The 23,175-nt window shown below is 37.3% G+C and overlaps 1 protein-coding gene across 1 annotated transcript in view; it reads left to right on the top strand.

Annotated features, from left to right (window-relative positions):
* Nucleotides 1-23,175, top strand: part of Znf385d (zinc finger protein 385D) — a 282,504-nt gene that overhangs the window by 53,155 nt on the left and 206,174 nt on the right. The window contains exon 2 of the mRNA XM_027923176.2: nt 19,459-19,601. Within this exon, the coding sequence (XP_027778977.1) occupies nt 19,459-19,601 (143 nt within the window). The remainder of the gene's footprint in view (nt 1-19,458; nt 19,602-23,175) is intronic.

Below are 23,175 nucleotides of genomic sequence, written 5' to 3'. Positions count from 1 at the left end.
CATCAGCTTCTGATTTCATAGATCTGAAGTTCAGCACTGGTGTGGCTATATTCTCTTCTCAGGGCATCATAAGGCTGAAATCAAGATGTTGGCTGGACTGGGTTCTCATCAGGAGAACATGGAGAAATCTTTCTCTGATGCTTATTGTTGCCAGAATGTACTTTCTGTGGTTGTAGGACTGAGATCTCTTTTTCCTTACTGTCAGCCTGGGGCAGTTCTTAGCACCTAGAGGCCACTGAAATTTTTTGTGTCCTCCATCTTCAAGACAGCAAGGGAAGGGCACTTTGAATCCTTGTTTTTGCAACCAGCTTGAGAGTGCGTTTGCTTTTGAAAGTCTCATGTACTTTGTTTGCTCAGACCCACCCAGTCATATTGCATAATCTAATTACAGGAGTAATATCCACAGGTTTATAGCCCTGGGAGTGATGCAGTGTATGTACATCAGGAGGCAGGAAATCTTGGGGCCATCTTAGAATTTTGCTTAACACACCACATATAAACATACCCATATTTGGGCCTTGGGTTTATCATTTCTATTTTCAATCTTCAGTGTTTTCAGCGGGTGGTCCCTGTACCAATAGCATCACCAATACCTCAGAATTTCTAAGAAGTGCAAATTAGTAGCCCCCCATTCAAGAATCAATCAGAAGCTCTAGGGAAGGGCAGGCATCAGCAGTGTGCATTGTACACAGCTCCCAAGGCATTTCCAGTGCTCATACAAAGTTTGAAAACCTGTGTTTTAGATTAGGTTCAGCATACTACAGCTGCTATCAAAGAGCTAAATCTGACTGATGATTATTTTAGTAAATAAAGTTTTATTGAAATACAGGCATAACCATTTTCTTACACATATATAATCCATGGCTGTTTTCACATTACAGTGACTGAGTTAGCAGTTGCAATACAGAACTTATCACCCATGAAACATGACATTATCTGGCCCTTTCTTAAAACAGTTTACCTGTTCCTGCTCAGATTGCTTAGATTCCATGCAATTCAAACTTGTTCTAATTTTGCACATCTTGCTTGTGAATTCTACACAGTTGCATAAGAGACTTAGAGTCTAATTCTCCTAAAAAGGACCTACATTTGTCATCTATACTAGAGGCCCTGAAAGTATGTTCTTTCTTCCACACATGATTGCAGTTACAACTTTTTTTATCCATCTTCTGCACTTTCACTCCTCTATTAGCTTTGTCTCTCAAGTGAAAATGGAGAGCATTTGTGTACCATCTTGCCAATATTAGATATTAGTTGAAGGCTTTAAGACACCGTGCGTCTCCCCTTTGGGAAAACATTACCACTACTATTGGCTTTACCAGTTTCTTCCTTTTCTTATTTGCCTTCTCTTCAATCATATCTGCTTCTGTTTTGTATATTTTCCAGATGTGTACATCTTCCATGACTTATTAGACTCTGAACATATTTAGCCAATCTTTCTGGCATCTACATTAAACTAAAACAAAAAAACACTTAAGTCCTACAACAGACCAAGGTTCAGCAATTTACAGTTCTATATAATGATACATCTTCCAATTTTACCTTTGCTTGAAGTCCATTCCTTATTGTATACTCCTTTTTATGCAAAATCAGCCCAACAATTAGACTTTCTGTGGTTAATTCTCCCTTTTTGAAGCTGGCCTCAATGATGTCAGGCCTTTGGCATGATGGATATTTTCACTGGCCTCTGATATTTCTCATTGGCTGACCAGTTGATTCTACGCATAGTCTAGGTGCTCAGTTATAAATTGATATTCCTTTTCTCATTTCTGTCATGTGTGCAGTACCTGACAAATCAATGAGTAAATCAATCTGTGAAATCTATTTCTTTTTCTTCTTTTTATCACATTAAGTTGATCTCTAGTCTTTATTTTCTGTTGTGGCATTAAAAACATACACAATTGTTTCTGTTTGCTTTTTTGGTCACTTTTGTGTTTCTTTTATCATTCTTAGTCTGGTTTCTTCCTGAAAACAAATTGTGTGTGTGTGTGTGTGTCGGTGTGTGTGTGTCGGTGTGTATCTCAAATATATGCAGATATGCTATTCTGTCTCCTAGGTTTCCATCTACCTATTTTATTTGTGGTATATATTTGTGCGCTTGGTATTATGGATTTCTTTGAAGGACAGCCAGCTTTCCCAAGCTTGGCCCCTGGAGGTGTGCCCTGCCATTTCCTTCAGCAGATTAAAGTCTGCTTATTTGAAATATCTCATTACTGAAATAATCACTTTTAATTTACCAATTGTTCAGCCTTTAACTTTCCAGAAACATAATGAATAACATAATTTGTTCCATGCCAATCAAATTTATAGCCCATATGCCAAAATTGCATGTTTGTACTCATAGGGTATATTCACACGGCTTTCTGAATTTATGACTTACTTAAAATGAAAATAATGTTTTTTTTAAGAAGACTTATCGTACCATAATCTTATGGTATGAGGGAAGGACTACAGATATCTTGTAGCAGGAGAATACTCTTACATGCAAACTGGGTTTATATCTATGACTGGAATTTATCAGTCAGTTGAGACCCAACTCGGATTAGCTAAATGAAAATGCAGTCCAAGACAATTGACAATAGAAAAGAAAAATTTTAAAAATGAAAAAAAAAACCGAAATGCAAAATATCTTCCTAGGTTTGTGGCAGTGACCATTGAGAGACATAAAAACATGGTGGTTGTGGTTGTGGGGAAAAAGGGACAGTAATATCATGACCCTACATATAGGGATAGAGAAGATTGGATATTTCTGGATTAAATTATGTAGCATTTTGAATTTGGGTAGGGTATTTTTGAAAAAAAAAATAGCCGACTAAAATTTTTGCTGGACTAATTGACTTTTCCAACAATAGGCACAGCTGCCATATACAACTAGAATTTCCCTAATGCCAATATGCCACCTAAAACTCATAAAATTTAGTGGCCATAATTCTATTCCATGTGAATAATAGAATGTGTCACCTTTTGGTAAAATGTCAATCATTGTATATGGTACTGTTAATCAATCTTGTATGGCTCTTTGCAAAATGAAGTGGGTTTCAATCTATTTGAAAATATGGGGGAAAAGGACAAATTGAGGTCAACCAAAATCATTTGGTTAATATGTGTTATTAGCAAATATCACTTATTTTCAGTCAGTAGTTTAAAAAGGAGTTCATTTTACTAAATAAGAGGAAGCTTTAATTCCAAAGTAGAAGCTGGAAGGAAATGCTTTGCTTATTTCTTTTCGATTGATTTCTTTTATCTTTATCCAAAGGGCTTGGGATCATACTTTTATTGAAACTCCCCTAGTGCACGGGGAGAGTAGACAGTGAATAAATATTTGATGAATGTTTGTGAGAAAGAATGCAAAAGCTATGAATTAAATCTGAAAGGAGAGAAAGGTGAGTAGCATATGAGAGAGAATAGGTGAGATGGGGGTAGGTAACGGAGAACCAAGCTAAAAGGGGATGGTGTGAATTAGGGTGTCTCCATTTTCCCATTGGCAGAAAATGGTACTAATTCTTTCTGTCCCAGACTCCAAGTCAATCAGCTATCATGTTTTTGAGTATTCACCCTGTACAGCACTAAAGAATCTCTGTCCCATACAATGTCTCACCAGATAATGAGGCTCTTACTGGTTACTTTCCAATTTAAAAATTAGAATATTTCTGTGACTTGTCATCAAATATTTTCCTATAGGATGCCTGTAGGGGACATTTTGCATACTTTTCAGGCTGTTTCAAAAGCAGTTCTTTGTAGGAGAGATGAGTCGTCTGAATATCAGATTTGGACATGATCATGTCCCCCCCAATTTTTTCCCCTTCCCTGACTCCTCCTTTGCTTCTGTTCTATTTCTCTTTTTAATTTTGTTTTCTATGCCTACCACCTACAAAGCTCACACATAGAAAACAGGTGCCAATGGATATTTCACCTTCTTAATATGGAACAACCTCACAGTTCTAATGAAGTCACATGTGGTTTGCCATTTCCCTTTCCTCTCTCAAGATAAGCGTCAAAGCAACAGTGCCTAATTTGTTCATTCATTTATTCATCCAAGATCGCTTGAGTATATGTAATTTTTAAAGCACTGCATTAAGAACTATGAGGAGAAAAAGATAAGGTGATAAAGAGAGACATGGACGCACTTTGGGAAAGTCGGAATCAAATAACTCTACTACTAAACAAAAGCAAGAACTATCAGATATACTGGTTAATGATCCAAACAACAGTGTCAATAAAACATATTCCATTCGTTTCACATTTTGCTAAAATAATATTGAATAAAGAAAACAATTTACTAGAATTTTGTATTTACTCTATTTTTTCCACATAAGCCTTACATAAGATTTTGGGATTTGGGTATTATTCTTATTTTATTGAAGGAGAAACTAAGTAGCCGCTAAGTTCCTTAGAACATGAAACTAGACATTGGATGCAGGTTTATGAAGAGGAAGCCTCTGTTCTCAACTACTTAAAATATTCTGTGAATGTGTGCAAACAATTTGACTGTGATATCCAATGGGTGGGGAAACCAGAGTGCCTCAGCTAAATGTTGAAGGGCAGGGAGAAGTTGAAAAAAGGACTCAAATTTACAAAAATTTAGTGGGGGTGGGGGAAGACCCTCCAAACAATTTTTTCCTTATCTTCATTTTCTGAGGACACCAAATGATATGAATGAGCAAGAGAAGGTCACACTGACATTGATAACATGGGAGGCAGTGATTTAGCAGTTGGAAGGCATAATGACTTCTGAAAACTATATGCAGGACTGACCAGAATCACTCAGGAAAATACAGGTCCAATTTCAGAAGCCTTGTTTCTTGGAGAATTTCTCTCCTCTCGGCAGGCATTCCTGCTCAAAGCAATTTGACTCATTCTGTTATGTTCTTCCTTTGGGATTAATGTCCTTTCAAAAGCACAAAATAATCTTTACAGTTGAAGGCAAAGAGCCCCATGGATTTGAAAAGACTGATTCTGGTTCTTGAGACTGTCTGTGTTCAGAACCCCTTCTCAGGTTTCCTTTTAGGGTTAGTCGTTGTTTTGTTTTTCCACCCAGCTTTTGGGATTACAGTGATTAGGTCACTCCAAAAACTTCCACTGACATATCAATGAAGAAGAATAGCTATGAGGTAGCTGTATATTCTCAAAATATTCTTTCGTATTTGAATCGGGAGGAAATCTCAGAAATGTTTTCTGAGGTATGTTCATTTTTGCCAATACTAGCTGTTGCAGAAAGCCTAGGAATGGAAGTCTCCTGCTTCTGTTGGAGCTTTGTGTGACCAAGATACCTGACAAAAACAACTCGGAGGAGGAAAGGTTTATTTGGCTAACAGTTTCAAGAGTTTTTGTTCCATGGTGGGCTGGCTCCATTGCTTTGGGCCTGAGTGAGGCAGAAACATCATGGCAGCTACAAGCAGAGGAAGGAATTATAATTCCCAAAGACACACCCCAGTGGCCTACTTTTTTCCACCATGCCACACCTGCCTACAGTTTCCACTTTCTCCCAGTAGCCATGTCCATCTCTGGACATGGCTGCACTGAGAACCTAGTCTTCAACACATGAGCTTTGAGGGAACATTAAAGATCCAAACCATAATAAAGAACAAGTGCAGATGATAAGTTATCCTTTTAGTCTGGGCAAGCATTGACAGAAAAGTCACATTCTCCCCTTGCCAAATTTTGATCCAAAGATGGCCGAACCTTTTGCCAAATGACTTGGTGTAAGGATACCATCAGTGTTAATCTACAGTCTGTTTCCTAAACCTTAGAGATGATTTCCTTGCATCTTTTTAGCCTGATGGGTGACAATAGTAGAGTTTAGAAGTCACTAAAGTTACCATGTTTAGGTCATATGGGGTATTTATGCAGGTGATAGCAAAGTCTGATCAACTGAACTAGTTACTGGTATGTGGTGTTAAGCAAGATTCATAGGCCAGCATAAATAGGATTAATTGATAGTATTATGTCCTCAGTACTAGAAAATTGAGTGATATCATGGATTCCTATCTTTGTATTATGGATACAATGAAAAGAATATAATTTTCCAAAGAGTAAAAGTAGTGAAATCAGCCGACCTGTGTTTGCGTACTTACTTTGAGTTAGCTGCTACAGCATACTTAATCTCAAGCTTATAGATTCTCAATTTCTACATCTAAACAGCTGAATTAAGAGCTAAGGTAAATATTGTGAAAATTAAAAGCCTGTGTATAATGTAAAGTGCTAAAAATTGGTAGTGGTTTCTTTTTTTATAGATTATCATTATTTTAAATTAGAATTGTCTTGAATAATTTAGTCTATATAGTTCAACATATGCCAGGAGAGTGTTTCATATAATTACCAGAATATTTTACTCTCATTGTTAAGTAATTTCTAAGAGAAAAATTTAATTTAGGCCTTTGCTTTTCTGAACTTCCAAATTCTAAGGAATGGTTAGGGCATGAGCTTCTAGTAAATTTACAGTAAAAGAAAAATCAGAGGCAATTTCTGTGACAGCCTGTATCAGTTGGTTAATTCTGCTCAGTTTGAGTTGAATAAAATGAATGAGAATTAGCTGTCCGGGTCAAGGTGGATATGTGCCTCATGCCAAGTCAAGGATTTCTATATTTGAAACTGCAGTTCACAAGAGGGTGAGACATGATGAAGTCAAGCAGAAAAACCTGTGTTCTCTCATTAACCTTAGCTTCTAATCTTGGACTTCTGGTCAGGGCTGGGATTCTCAGAGCTCAGGGGCCCTCCAAAAGGCCATCTCTGATTTAGCCTGTAATGCTCATCATCTCTACTGACATGACTCACAGTGAGGACCACTCTCATTGATTGATTCTCTTTCATTTTAGTTTAGATGTAATCCTTGTGTTTAATTGCACTGTTTAAGAAAGTCCTTTATTTCACCATGATATGGACATCTCTTCATGTTACCTGTGCTGCTTTTTGGTGATGGTTCCGTAACTGTGGTATGAGGACTGTCTTCTTCCTAGGGCTAAAAGCAGTCTCTCTCTCTCTCTCCCTCTCCCCCTCTCCCCCTCTCCCCCTCTCCCCCTCTCCCCCTCTTCCCCTCTCCCCCTCTCTCCCTCTCTCCCTCCCCTGGATTGGTAAATCCTGTACCTGCTGTGTCCTGGCTATTTGAATGTGAAAATTTATGTCTCTTTCTCAGATGGAATTTCTGCTACTTTCAATCGCTCTCTCACTTTGGTGGGAAACAGAACTTGGTAGGTTTGAGAAGGAGAGAGGTGTAATATGAAAGAATGTAGGCTGTGAAATCAGACATCTCCAGTTTCTAATTCTTTTTAGCTCTTACCTTTTTACGAGGTGATTTATCTTTAGTAAAACGATCTCCCTAAGCCTCTGTTTCTTCACCTGTAAAATGAGAACAAGGATATCTTCATTATTTACATAAGTAATATATGTAAAACTGTCAAGCGCAGAACCTAGAATTATAAAGAGGGCTTGAAAGGACAGGATTTGTGAAAGTAAAGTAGGTCACGTGTACCTACCTTCTTGCTTACAGTCATTTAATGTGCATTTTATTTCTTTTCCATTTAAAACAAATCATTTTTGACATTCCACAATTACTACAACTCCATTAGTAACTGATTTTTACATTTTTGTCCCAAGGACTAAATGTTTCAGAATTAAAAGAAAATACAGAGTTAGGTTTGTTTTAAGCACGACCTGCCAGAAGAAACAATCACATTGAGGCCGAGACTAAACAGAGCACATGTCAGCTCCACAGGGAATGTTCTTGAGGAAACTGAAATCAGAATTTTTTTTTTTTGCTATTATAAAGTTTGTAAGAATGTTCACCAAAGCAATGGAAACCAGAACTCACAGTTCCTAAATGTTGGAAGGCATTGGGCGCTACAAATGCCAGGGATGTGCGAAGTAAAGGCTTTTTAAGACGGAGTGCAGTCTTCACTCTTCTTAATACATTTATTTAATTTGTTGACAGTGATAGTTATTTCCAATAGTTACCCCATGCCAACAAAGTCAGTTGTCCTAGCACTTTTATGTCATGGTCATTATGAAAGAAAATGGGATTTCAATGTGAAAAGAATCACACTGAAACATGGAATGAAATCATTCCGGATCAGATAAATGCTGCAGGAGATATTACCATTAAGTTCCATAGAATTAGTGATGATGATTGTGAATTTAGTTTCCACTTTGGTCTTCTAGACTATGCAGACAAAGTGAAAGGAAAAACTGAACCAATAATAAATTAATGCAAATGGAATAAAAATCTGATACCATTGGATGAATGTGGTGGACATTATATAGGTTTAATTTATAATATGCTAGAGTAGAAACCTTAGCAGAAATGAGCAAGAAAAAGGTAAAATTGCCTTATAAGCAAGTGACCTTTATTATACATTAATTTGATTTTATTTGGCAAAGTTTTATTGAAACCAGCTTTGTGATATATAATTTCAATTGTCTTTCATCGAGAAAATGACCATTTCTAAATAAGATGAAAATAGAAGAGTTAAGACTCTGGGAGCATAATGTTTGGTGTGAAATCATGGCTCAATCACTTACTACTTGTATGATATTGAGCAAAGTTGAACAATTGTTTTAACTACTCGATGCTCCATTTCTATTCACAACGGAATTGAAGGATCAAAGGAGTTCTCCTACATGGAGTACCCAGCACTCTGCCCAGTATATAGGAGCAGAAAAGTTATGCTTTTATGCCTGTGAAGGCAAGGAGTCTTATTTACAAGATATATTCAAACTAGGCATGTTGGCACACATCTCTAGTCCAGAGTGACTTGAGGCAGAAGGGTCACAAGTATGGGGGCAACCTGGGCAATGTAACTGATTCCCTCTCAAAATGAACCTAATAAAATAAAATAAAATGGGACTGGAGTTATAGCTTAGGGTTCAGTGTCCAATACAAAATAATAATAATCATAATTCCTTCAACTGAAATCTATGTTTTAAGAAACTTGCATAGGAAAAACTTAGTGAAAACCCATAAAATTTTTATTTGGACCATTTGTAATAGTCAATAGTGGAAGCTTAATTGGTTTGAAACATGTTAAAATGTTCCTTGCCTTTTAGCAGGGCACTCCTATATAAGATCTCTGTTTATTCCCCTTTGCATTTCTAATTCTTCAAGGTAGTTGCTAATTTTGAAATGGACTCCATGTTAATTTGGGCATAACAGGAGAGGGTCTCAAAATCTCAGCAGGTTGTGGTTCAATTTCATTTGTTTATTTCTTTGTTCATCTATTTTCCCACCATCCACCCAATCCTAAAACGAGCATTCAAGTCACTAAATAGGTACCAGGAACCTGCCTCCCCCACACACCCCTCCACAAAAACAAAAAAACAAAAAAAACCCCAGAGACATCTTCATATGTGGAGGCTAACACAGTAGTAAATACATCTAGTCCTGCACATTAATGGAAGCCTGTGTAAGGTAGATCTGGACACCAGAGAGAAAACCTGCTATTGATATGTCCAGGGAACACTTAGTAGAGGAAGTCATGCTTAAGCTGCATCCTGAAAGTAGATGATCTGTTATTTACTATACTTTGATGTAGGTTTCATCTGGGTTACACCCTAGACAAACAAGGGTCAGTGTGCTGCCATGGGTTAAGGCAACATTCTGGGTTGAATTGCTCACTGAAATACAACATTCCGAAAGTATGTTACAGAAAGTGAGTCAAACCAGAATACCAGAATACCCACTATCTGTAACTCTGAGACTTATTTATCTCTAGTGATATATATGGCCCTAGATTCCATCCCCAACACCACATACACCCACACCCACATACACACACACACACACACACACACAAACAAATTTTTTTTTTTGTGTGTGTGTGTGTGTGTATGTGGTGTTAGGGATTGAACCCAGGGCTTCATGCATGCCATGCAGACACTTTACCACTGAGCCACATCCCCAGCCCTAGTGTCTTATTCTTTTAGTTCCTGGTCAAAAGTTTCAAAACAGTTGTCTCCACTAGTCTCCTTTATGAAACCCTTATCCAGCCCTTATCCTCCTCAAAAAAATGACAACACTTAAATAACTCATTAAGGTCACCAAAAATCTCTCTGAGGTTAAATGTAACTTGGGGTCCTTCTGTAGCCCTGGATGAAGCTGGTCAACAACTTCTCCGTTTTGCCCAGTCCCTGGCATGGAGAAGTTCCTATAGGGAAGTCCCAGGTGAGAGGCACACATCATGGATGGATCATCAAAAACACTATAGCATCTCTTTTCCTTTTGAAAGAGTGACATGACCAAAGCCTAGATATCCTGAGTAAAATTACTCTGAGAGACAGATGTAGCAAGGCAGCTTGACGCTCACATCAACTTGATTTAAACACTGAGTTGACTGTATTATGACTACGCTTATTTGGTTAAATGCACGTTTTCTGTTAACACTCTCAAGAGTTATTAGATACTAATAAGTATCCATTTGCCCTAGGATTGGCCCCTTTCTGCTTCTTTGGTTTGAAGATATGTTATCTATTTTATTCAAAACACTCACTTCTTACTTATTCTGGCATGATTTTTTTTTCTTTTTAATTCAGATCACCCAAGTGATCATCATTGATCATGCATGAAGATACTTAGCTGGCCATTGTCATCTGTAGACAACTAAGGCTTTCTGGCATGTTGCCAGCTATTCTGACAATAGCTCCATTTGGCTCTGAGAAAATATCCCTTCTCAATCCCAAAAGGTAAAGGACCCAGGGGAAAGCAGGAGTTTCTCTCCTATCAGCATTGTGTTCTGAAATAGACTATATTGAGCAGATTATCTGTAAATTATTTGTTGCCTGAGAATGTTGGTTTTGCACTGGAGTTGCTATGTTTAACAGACCCTTGTGTAATGATGGAGACGTTTGTGTTTGCAGTGTACCACACAGTACTCTTTTAGCAACATGTGGTTATTGGACACTTGAAATGTGGCTAGTGTGATTGTGAGGCTGAATTTTTAATTTTACTTAATTAGAATATAAAATAGCCTCATGTGGCTAATAACTTCTATAGTGGGCATCTCAGCACTAGAGTACCTCTCTTATTAGTTATAATTGATTGTCTGAAATTAAATCTTTGGAAACTTGTCTTGAGAAATTTTTACATCTTTTTTGTATTTCATGTCACTTGCTTCTGATTAGATAGGAATTTTCCAGGCCAACCTTTCTGATCTCCTGTGAGGCAGATTATACAGTTCTGGATTATACAGTGCCTAACAGATAGGCTGAAGAATACAAGGATATTTGGAGTTAAGTGTTTAAAACTCCTTACCCTGGAACTGCTAGCAGATAATCTGGAAATTATCCTGAATTAGTTAAAGAAGGGAGAGATTCCGTTTTTCTTCTAGGGAAGACTAGACTTGGGATATTAAAAGCTGGACAATATCAGTATTTTGATTTAGATGATGCCATTCAACGACAGTGGCAGATAAAACAATACTAATTTCTTTCCTAACTTCCCTCCAGAATGAATTTTGGGCTGAATTACTGGAATATTTAAACAGCTTAAAATAAATTAAGAATTTGGGCAAAGGGAGAACACACAGCACTCACATGTGATTTTTTTTTTCATGGGTAAATATCTGAATGCTGACCATTGACTCCTGCAGGTGTTTTTGAGTCAGTGTTTCCAGAATGGTGTTCTAGTTTGCCCTGACTCATCCTTCGATTCTCACCTCATTCCTCCCTGTGGTCAAGAGCAGGCTGTGTGAGACAGCAGCCACCCTCCTGTGTGGGTTTGTGCTGCCAGCTTGTCCTAGAGGGATCTCACTTGGTTTTGACATTTGAGTTGACCTGCCAAGAGCAGATCACTTCAGGCCAACAAGGAGCTTCCTCCTGATGTAGAACGTGCTAGATCATCTTTCCTAAACCTAGTGGGTGAATCAACAGTCCAAAACAGGCAAATAACAAAAGCCATGTGAGGGGAAAAATTGGGACCTAGTCATGCTAAATTCAAATTTCATCTCAAAACAAGTTGACAGTTTTACTGTTCAGTTGAGAACAACATTTAAACAAAGAGGAATTGAATGGGAGTTTGGGTCACTGAGGTTTGAGGAAGCATAGTAAACCCAGTTCTTCTAAACAAAAAGTAAAAAATCAATCTCAATGATAAAACTGCCCATTATAGTCCCCAGCCAATAACCTTGAGTATTTGAAAGGCAGAAGAGACTACAACAACTACATATTTGTTTTTCTGATTAGGGAAAGAAATAATGAAGAATGTGAGCATGACAACTTCTGAAACAAATTTGATATCATATTCACAAAGCGAGCATGTTCCCATGGTAGATAAATATCAGTGGTCAATACTGGATATTCCTTTATCATCTCTTTTATCTTTAAAAAGAAATGCTCTCCCCCCCGCCATACACACTTCTTACAAGATTGCTAGTTTTAAAATATTTTGTTCTGGCTGCAAGGGAATTGACTCACTCATTTTAAGAAAACTAGTTGGGTAGAGTATTCTTTTTGTTGTTGTTATTATTAACTTAAAAGCTATTTGCATCAATGCAGTGAGAATTGTTCAAGTTACTCAGGTTCTTTCAGTCAGATACTTTGCTTCTTAGAGCCTTGGCTTTTGAATATGTAAATTGGATATTATCATAGATACCTGGCAGAATTTTGTATTTTAAAGGAATTAAGGGGATACCAAACTAATCCATGTTAATTACTCATTAGAGTTATCACTTCTACCCTGGCTGGCTGATTCTGCTAATTATAGCACTCTGCAGCCAATATTTGATCAAGTACAAGTTTTGCCTTGATGTCCCCAATATATCATTTCTTTTTCCTGTTAGAAATATCAGATCTGAATTTGCATTCACTATTGCATAGTTTCCTGATTTCCTGTAATGAGCTCCAATGTTGCCCAATGGAAATGGAAAATTCCAATTAAATTATTTAGAAGTGGATACAAATAATTTTGTGTATCAAATTAAATTCTTATCAAAAGGAATAACTACTTAAAATCCAACATTACCTGTAATTCCAGCAGCTTGGGAGGATCATGAGTTCAAAGCCAGCCTCAGCAAAAGCGAAGTTCTATGACACAGAATTCAAAAGGGTATACATGTTACAGATATCAGAAGACCAAAAAAACATGACTACTAAATGCAATGTGGTTTACTGAAATGGATCCTGGATGGAGAAAGGATATTAGTAGAAAAAGTAGTGAAAGTCAAAAGTTCAGAGTTTCGTTAATAATGATGTACTGATATTGGTTTCTTAGTTTTAACCAATGTTCTGTGGTCATACAAGATGTTGGTATGCAGAAAAACTGGGTGAGGAAGTTATGGGAACTCTTTATATTATCTTTATATGTTTTCTATTAATTGAAAGTTATTTTAAAATGAAAGGGATATTTCTGTTGTATCTTTTATTTCTGCAATGCTGGGGATTGGACCCAGGGCCTCACACATTGCTAGGCAAGTGTTCTACCACTGGGCCTCCACTCCAGCCCTGATTTTTTTTTTTTTTTTTTTTTTTGGTGGTGCTGGGGATTGAACTCTGGGCCTTGTGCAGGCAAGGTACTCTACCAGCTGAGCTATATCCCCAGCCCCTCATGTTTGTTTTTTAAAGGGCATACAGTGAAATGTTTCTCTCACCCTCATCCTTGGACCATCTAGTCCCCCAAAACTGGAAAAAATGTTACTTGTTTCAATTAATACTCAAAAGAAAATATCTATATTCTCTAAGTATCATTTCTCAAAACAAAGTATGTCTGCAATAAATTTCTAGAAGTGGAAAAAAAAAAAATAAGGCACAATGCAACTCAGTGAGAGCCTGTCTCTAAATAAATTCCAAACTAGATCTGAGGCTCAGTGGTAGTATGCCCCTGGTTTCAATCTGCTGTACCAAAAAAAAAAAAAAAAAATTCAAGATTATGCAAAATGTTCTAGATGCTTTTCAGTTATATATTAATATTGTGAGCTTCTTATTTTAATTGTAGCTTGTTGAAATATAGATTTCTTAATTTTAAAAACATTGGCACTTGAAATTGTACATATTTGGCACTCTGACATTTCAGTACATTTATACATTCTACAAAACTCCCTTAGTTATCATTTTTTTTGGTTAAAAAAACTCAAAATCCTTCTAGCTTTTTCAAAATATACAGCAAGCTATTTTTATTATTGTTATCTGTAGTCACTCTGCTGTGCAGTAGAATTCCAGAACTTATGTCTCCAACTACAACTTAATACCCAGTGATCAACCTCTCCATAATATATAGATAACTATATATATTTCAATATAGACAAACATATATAGTTCAAGAATGTATATACCTATGTGTATGTGTGTGATATATATGTATCTGTATGCATATATCTATAGATAAATTGATGGTGAAGGGGAAAAAATGCTAAAGAGACTATAGAAATGATTTCTTCTCTTAGGAAATCAGGGATTTATGCTGTGTGTGTGTGTATGCATGTGTGTGTAAATACATATACACACATATAATTGTGTGTGAGTGTATGTATTTACCCAATCATATGCTGGTGTTAATTTTAAATGGCAGCAAGCCCTAATGATTTGGGGATATCAAAGGTTAAATCATAGGTGGAAGTTGAAATTGAGATGAAGATTAAAGTTCAGCTGTCAGACAGGACTATTCTATGAACTCTGGGTCAGTGCAGCAGTTTAAGGTTAAATCATGCCCCATTATGAAGAGCCCAGACCTCTTTCTGGAGGACCTCTTAGTGGGAGCACCCTTCTGGGGGAGCAAAATAAACAAAGTTAAGAATTTGAAGGTACTCTTAAAAGTATCTTGATTGACTGCTTTCAGAAGGCTTGAACAAGCTTCCTGGGAGGCTATTATGTTCACTAAAAAAAGATATGCCTCACTTAGTGAGCATCTGTTGGCCAGGAGCTGTGCTAGGTGCTTCATATTCTTTTACATAGTAAGCTTTAACTCACAACCACTGGTTTAGAATTCCTATTTATCTGTGTAAATTATTAAAATGAACACTTTTGAATTTATGTTTTAAACTTGCTTTATGAAAATGTAAACTCCTAAAGTGAATGTTACTTAAACCTCAGTCCTTGTCCCTGATGCCAATCCAAAAATCAGGACAAGGTTTTGAGGGGAAAAATAAATAAATAAAAGAAGAAGAAGAAGTTTTATTGCTTTGCCAGCAAAGGAGAAGCACAGGGGACTCCTGTCCCAGAGGCTGTGATTCTGCCCATCAGGGAAAAGAGAGAACTTTTAAAGAAGCTATTCAAAGGCTACATTCCAGATGTGTCCTGACAAGGGGTCCCAGGTGAGCCTGGATAGCATGTTGCTTGTTAATTTGTTAATTTGGGAGATAGTCACTTCCTAGATCTTCCAGTGAAGTCTCCTTTATGTGAAGGACAGATAACTCAAAGTAATCTTGTTCCTTGCCCCCAGGTTAGGGAGGGGGAGTGGGAGAAGAGGAAAAGAAAAACAAGTCCCTTTAAAAATAAGCAGCAAGGGCTATATTCAAAGGTGAAGTGGACCACTGTCACCAATCTGTTACCAGATTGAATAGGTATAAATTAACAAATATTTATTATAGGTATCTATTAACAAATATTTAGGATTTGGTTACTCCAGTACTTTTTTCAATCTCACTGATAATACTTTGGTGAACATACAGCTTCCTGTGAATGCATTAAAGTGAATCTGATATGTTTGCTCTGTAGTTCACTCTTTGCAACTGAACTTGTAAATGTAGACTCACAGAAATGGGCATCATAAAGGGTGGGAGAAGAATTTAGTGAGCTTTAACAATCACTGTACTTCACCTTTTTAATTTTTGTTACCCAACAGCTTACTCAGTGTTAATAAGTATTCTATACTCCATAAATGTTTTTGGTTCGTTGACTTTTAATGTTTTTTAAATGTGTTAACAAATTCTGTATAGAAAGATAGAAACTACTCTGAAATCAGATTGTTTACAATTTATTTTGTTCAAGCTGTATAAATTAAAATTCGTAGGCAATGAAATATGTGGTGCTAGGCATAGCATTTCAGATACAAATACATGATTCTATGTATGTCTCAATCTCTGCCCCATGGGGATTTTAAAATTAAGAATATTAATGGGCTGGGATTGTGGCTCAGTGGTGGAGTGCTCCCCTAGCAGGACCCAGGTTCGATTCTCAGCACCACATAAAAATAAAGGCATTGTGTTGTGTCCATCTACCAAAAAAAAAAAAAAAAATTTCTCTTAAAAAAAAGAATATTAATATTTCTAGAAATGTGAAATTTCTATGAGAATGATGCTGTTGGCAAACATGAACAACTCTTCACCTGTAGAAATACCATTATACTTGGTGTTCATGTTTATTGCCAGTAAGTTTATAATTGTGAAATAAATAATATACATTCCTATCTTATACACAAAAGTTTCTATTTAGAAAATTAAGGGAAAGAATAACTATCTACCGAAGGAGCATAGTTTAATCTGTTTTGCAGATGAAACACATTTGCCAGTTTTGATTTTTGCACTACTTGCAAATAGTGTTCTTGTTACAGAGTATGCATAGATTGATACAAGTAGAATAATTCAGGACTGATCTAGATTTGAAAAGTGCACTGTTAGTTACAAGTAATTTTTAAGAGCTAGCTTCAATTTTGTGCCTCCATATCACTGCTATGGATTTGGAGGTGAGCATCAATTTTAGAATAAAGCTATTCAGCATTTTACTTAGTTTATGAATGTTATACCCTGGTGCCACGTATCAAGTTCTTTTGGAAGGTGGACTCTTGAGACTCTACTGGGGTGTGCTTTGGAGAACATTGTGAGGAGTTAGGGATACTGAAGAAGCAAGGGGAAACTGGACTGTGGTACAGTCAAAGCAGGAGCCTTAGACCACTCATCGTACTAGGAGCTTTAGAGGCTTCTGAGTTTCCTGCCTTGAGGGAAAGGCAAAGCTATTGAATGTTTGCACTCACCTGTCATTTCCTGGGGACAGCAATCTATTTGCTCTGGAGGTCTACCTTGGGTGAGGGTTATCAGCCACCAACAAACACCCCAAGCAGTTGAGGAATGAGTGCTAGGGGCTGGGATGCTCTGTGAAGTACCTCATAGGTGTTGCACCTGTATTTGCATAACAATGGGGGAAGTTCCACAGGTAATTGCCTTTTAAATTTCTCCCTTCAAAGGGGTGAGAGAAGATAGGCTCCTGTAGTTTTCCTGCAACTTTCCAAGGTTAAGTGAGTCTTGTTTATGTTTTCTTCCCCAGTGAAGTAAATTCCAGTTATAACATTGAGAGAGGACCTTGAAATATATGAATAGGTATAAATTAAGTATTTACCCTAGAGGTAGATTAAATTAGCAATTAAATCAACATTTTAATTCTTTTTTCCTCACATTGAGCTACATACAAAGTAAGCTTTAACCATTAACTTCTTTGGAGATTGTAAACTAGGGGCATGAGCTTAAAATGAAATAATTACTGAATATATTGCTGCTCAAATGAATTCTTATAATTTTAAGTATGCAATGTTTCTGTGGAATCAGTGTAAAAAGGTAAAGAGTTTACCTTTTTTCTTTTTTTCTTCCTCTACATGATATTTTATGATGTTAGCCTTACCTAATTCGAGGATGTTAAAAAATCACGGTAATAAATGTATATTAATATTCTTTGATTCATGACATAAGTGAAAATAATTTAAAATTATTGAAGATCACTATTTGTGGACATGTTAAATCATACTGTTGATTTCAACCAAAACTTGTTTCCTCAGTCTTCAAAAGAAGTACCAACCAAAAAGTTATTTAGTTTAACTTTTATTAAAGAGAAACTTTTAAAAGCCAATACTAAATTCACAACAGTTCCATGACTCAAGTTTTATAGATGTCCTCGCTAGAAAAGGGCATGCACCCACACTCACTATGCTACCAGGAGGACAGTAAAATAAGTTTATAGTGTACTCTAGAGAGTGTTGACTTGCTGTATTTTGCTTTTATCTCTGTTTGTTTTAACATCTGTCCTCCATTTCCTTCCTTGTACTGTTTTTTGTTTTATTTTATTTTTTTTAATTGGTGTGCTGATTCACACTTCAGTCATTGGCCTTACTCTGGTTGAGGAATATTTCAAGAGGGAAGTTAAAACAGTGAGGGAAAAAATACTGTTTTTGTTAATTTGGCTCCAGCTGATTTTATACCTGGAAGCAGGAGAAACTGATGGTTCTTGTATATGGTTAATTAAATCTTGAGCTGATGGCTTTTGTTATAGGTCTTAAGTCATCCACCTTGTTATCAGAGCCTCTGCCCAGCAAGGCTAGGCTTCTCTATAGGGAGTCCTTTCAGAATATTTACTTTGTGCTCAGGTGACTGACTGAAGGCAAGAAGATGGTCCCTGTCCACTGGGCCAGGTTGTGAAATTTGAAAGACAATCAGTATGGGGGCCTCCCTTGACTTTGTCTTAAAAACAAGATGGCAGGCAGTAAGTGGCATAGACAGGACCTTGTCCTCTTCCTCCAGTCTCTTAGAGTTCTTTTCTGTGAGGGAAGGAAAAATCTCACTGCATTTTGTTTTCCTAATGCTTCTTGGATTCTCACCAGCGGGTTTTTATACAGGCTGTTGCTTGCCTCTCAGATTAGAAGAATGCTGGCATATTTTAACAGTTTCCTAGGATTCAAACAGCCTTTAATTAACAGCAAATTGATGTTTTGGAATGTTATCAAAACTTGGGAGACTGAACACGGAGGCTGAGCTTCCATCCTACTAGCTTCTGAGTGACATGGAGTCCTAAAAACGGGGCAAAGGTGCATGCAACCTTGCAAACAGCTGGCTGTCCACTGGTATGGCAAGGAGGGTGTCTTTGTTGATATAATATTCACATGGCCTACTCAGTGGTGCCCATGTAAATTCCACCTACTCCTGCCTGTGGTGGAGGCAGGCAGTTGTTGAATACTGAGAGCTACAGGGGTGCTGAACAGCTCAGCCTTTAGCACTGGATTTGTTGGTTTTTAATCCTCCAGTTGCTGGGGCAGTAAGGTATGTTTGCCCGTGTTCACAGTGTTCACAGTTAAGTTTCTTTCTTGTGCCAGATTCATGTCATCTTACTACCAGAGTTTTGCATTGGCGGAAAAGAGCAATTCTACTGAAATAACCTCTCAGATCTGAAGCCTCTTCTGAGTAGTAGGTTAGTGGTCAAAGAGGGACAGGCAAGCCAGCCATGGAGAGGGTTTCTTTTTGAATTCAGAGATCTTGGATTTGTTGCTGACTTGTTCCAGAGCTCTAGGCAGGAAAGGAAAAATGAGTTGGAGAGTTTGAAATATTGACCAACACTTGCATAACCAGACAATTATAATCCAAAGAAAAGAAGAGCTTGACATACTCCTGCTGCCCAATGGCAGAACTGCTCACTGGCCAGTTCCCAACTGAGGTCAGCAGACTCCATGTCTTTATTTTTTCCAGTGATCCATGAAGCTGGCCTCTTTTCTCTCAAGAGAGATGGTGGTGCTTTTTCCATGCCTGATATCCCTGATCATTCTGTTTCTTTTCATCTCCACAGGTGGTACATGCCAGAGTCCTGCTCTCCCAGCCCTGGTCCGTCCACCAGCCCCTCCTTTGCAACCATCGCTGGATATTAAACCATTTCTTCCCTTTCCTCTTGACACTGCGGCTGCAGTCAACCTCTTCCCCAATTTTAATGCAGTAAGTACCACAACGAAACTTGCACCTATCAGAGTGATAGGTGCTAGAAAAACTTAGAGGATGGGGGTGATTCAGTTTACAGCCTCTTTTTTGCTATAGAGTTGATTCCATGACTTATCTGAAAGCCATGGTAAACTTAATTGTCTGCCTGGTTATGTCAAATTCCCAGAGCCAGGCTCTTTCATGGGAAAAAGAAAAGAGATTCAATGTGATTGTGTGTCTTCTGGATAACACCAACAAGTCTATTTTGTTGTTTGTTGTTGTTGAGATATGTTGAATTTCAATTTGACCTATCTATTAGAATTATCAAGTTGGTGTCTAAAATAAATTAAACATGTGTTTCTTGTGTCTGAGTCTTCTGCTTTAATGTTCAAATCTAATACTTCTTTCCTAATTTAACAAAGAGAGCTCGGATAATGACAATAGTGTTACATTTCATATATACAACACTTTTTTTTTTTTCCTCCTTAAAGCAACTCAGGGCTCTGGTAACAAGAGTTTTAATATCATTTTCCTTCCTGCCCAGCCAAGTTAAGTCTGTCTTAAATTACTTTGCTTCTTTGGGTTTTGTCAACAGCCTTCTCAGCACAAGTTCAATTATTTTCTTGTTTCTGTTTCCACTTTTAAGATGTCTTTATAAGTTGGTAGATTCATCACATACATCATAATTCTTATTTTGTGCAAGCTGGTTGAGAGTATTTTCAGGATGGAAACTGCAGTAAGGGTTGAAAAGGTTAGAAACAAGTAAGTGACATATATTTCAAATATCATCCGATTTGGATTCCAGCAGTTGTTATAATGCAGGTCTGAGCTTATCAATGACAGGATATGTCAATACAGCCAAAGCAAAGAGGATTAAGATGAGAGGTTCCTGAATGCCTGGAGATCTAAATAATACTTCTTTTTGCAACTGCTTGCCCCCATGATAGAGTTTAAAAAAAAAAAAAATCTGCCCACAATTAAATAATTCTTCCTCAGGGGAAAGAAGCAGATATTGTGTTTCCTAATAGAACTTTGTCACAGGGACTTTGGACGTGCTAGTAAATAGTACAAAAATGTACTGTGCTTGTCCTTGCTCAATGGCAAGGGGAAATAAAACGATGGGGAGAGGAATTTTCCATAGGAACCTTGTTTTGAAATGGATAGGGCAAAAACAGAGCAGCATAAAGATCATGTTTACAAAACACAGGTTTCTAATCCTAGGTATTTCAAGAATAGTAGCGAAAAACTTGCTTGGCATCAAATTCCCTGACACTTAAATGACTACACTGAAGTCCCTCAGATCCCCTTCCTGGAGCTCCTAAAGTGGCTTCCTGGCACAGCCTTGTCCCCCCGATGCCTGGGGGATGATCCATAAGAGGTGGTCCACTTAGCCTTGGCTACCACTTGGCATCTTGTCCTGCGGGTCCCATAGCATTAGAGAAGTTTAGGTAAAAATCTTGGAAGCTTATAAAATACCACGTTTAAAACTTTTGATTTGTCTTTCAGGAGACATTAAAAGCCCATTGATTAATCTGACTGACAATGAGTCTTTTTTTTTTTTTGTCATGAAACAAAGATAAGTGACATGCTGAGCTGTGAGACACCCAGCAAATCTCTTCACCTTCTTTGCTGCTTTTTCCTATTAGAGATAAAAGTGGACCTGATAATCTCTTCTTATACTACTGAGAGATTTGAGTGTTTTTTTTTTTTTTCTTGGTGGGCAAAGGCAGTGTTATTTGGTGGTCAAGCTGGGCTCTGCAGTTAAACTTATTTAAGTCTCAGAACTACCTCTTATCCTATATTCCCTGTGTACATCACTAGCTTCATCCATGAAATGGGACTAATATAGCACCCTTTATAGGCATGTGATAATGATAATGTTGGGTAAATCATTCTGAACAGTGTCATGGAGTGAATGGTATTGTGTTCAGAAGTAACTTGTGAATCTTTTTAAGTATAAATGTGAGAGTTCACTAATGGATTACTAAAGTTTGACTTGATTATTTTTCCTCTCTTGGATTTTGACTTGTGTTATGTGTGTCCCTTAAAGCAGGCTGCCCTCTGTTCCTACTGCTTATTCCTTGGTAATTCCCTTTCAAGATTGGCCTGGCTGCAGCCAACTGAGGGTTAAGATGCTCCTTGCTCCCAAAGGAGGGGAATCATTGGAAAGCCCATAATCCATGTGACTGTGGACTCAGAATTAGATCACAACCTGAATTCTTGATTTTTTTTAAAGCAGATGTGAATCTCAGTCCACAAATTTGGCATGTAGAAGATACGATGTTTTATTTTAATAAATTGATTTCTGTTTTAAAAGGGCTCATTCCATCAGGAGGTAATTTCAATCTAATTTTGTTTCAGGGTATGCTAAGTTTCTGGATTCTAACAGGTTATCTATCCAACTTTTGGTGGGAGACATCTCTGATCAAATTATTTTTCCACATAGGCATTCATGAGATATGGGCAGCCTGTGGTTAGCATAGCCCTTAAGATACTTGGCTTTTTCTGTAATTCACTTAAGACTCACAAACTTCAAAAGGCTGCAAGTTGTCCTTCATGCACAGATCCACCACACAGCTGTTATTTCTTTGCAGAAAGTGATAAACCATTTTGCCAACCTAACAGTTTTGATCCATCTAACATTTTCAGAACAAAGTCCACAGTGATCAGACACTGTCTGTTATACATTCCTCCTCTAATGGAATATGAAAACACATACACACACACAACACACTCACTTACTCTACCCCCAATACGTAGATGTTCTTCATATGTGAAATCCTTTATATATAGGATACACATAGGCATTTATATACATGGATATATGTGGAGAAGAGTGTGATGTGTATGGAATCATCTCTATGTGAGGTAGGATGTGGCTGAAAGGTAAAGGAAAAATTTAAAAACATTCTTGTAAGATCAAATATATAAAAACATGGGTAGCTATCTCTGATCATTGTACTTCTGCAAGAGCATAAACCATTAGTATTTGCATGTGTGAAGGGCAGGAAGGATAATGAAGAATCTATGAAAATAAGCACTGTTAGGAGGGAAAGGAAACAGAGATAGAATCAGAGCTGATATATGGACATAAAAGAGGAAATTCAACAAAATTATTAGGATCTTTTGGTCTCAAAGTCAACTTTTGGGAAACAGAAGTTCCCTGGTCTGGGAAATGTTGTGTCTCTAGATGTTTCAAGAGCTTTAACACTAAAGCAATCTCTCCTTGAATTCCTCCTGTACCACCACCCTGCCCTTTAATCTCTTAAGACATGGGGATTTCAGTGCTCAAAAACAATCTGATCTCAGTGATCCACCCTGAGTCTTGCATTTCTTGAACAGAACGAATCCTGGAAGTGAATAGATGACATTTAGGAAAGAGAATGAGCTTAGTCCATTCAGTCAACTCCTATTTATTAAGCAGCTGCTATGTGCCAGGAATATTGATAACAGAGAGTACATCATGGCCCCTGCTATGAAAAGAAGTCAATCTGTAAAGGAAAAGTTGACAAATAAGGACATATTCACAAATACGGCTGCGTTGATAGAGAAAGTTGTATAGGATAAAATATCAGCTTGGGGATAAGAGTGT

Source organism: Marmota flaviventris, chromosome 1 (genome assembly GCF_047511675.1).
Source record: "Marmota flaviventris isolate mMarFla1 chromosome 1, mMarFla1.hap1, whole genome shotgun sequence".
Taxonomy (NCBI): domain Eukaryota; kingdom Metazoa; phylum Chordata; class Mammalia; order Rodentia; family Sciuridae; genus Marmota; species Marmota flaviventris.
This window is presented reverse-complemented; position numbering and strand designations above follow the sequence as displayed.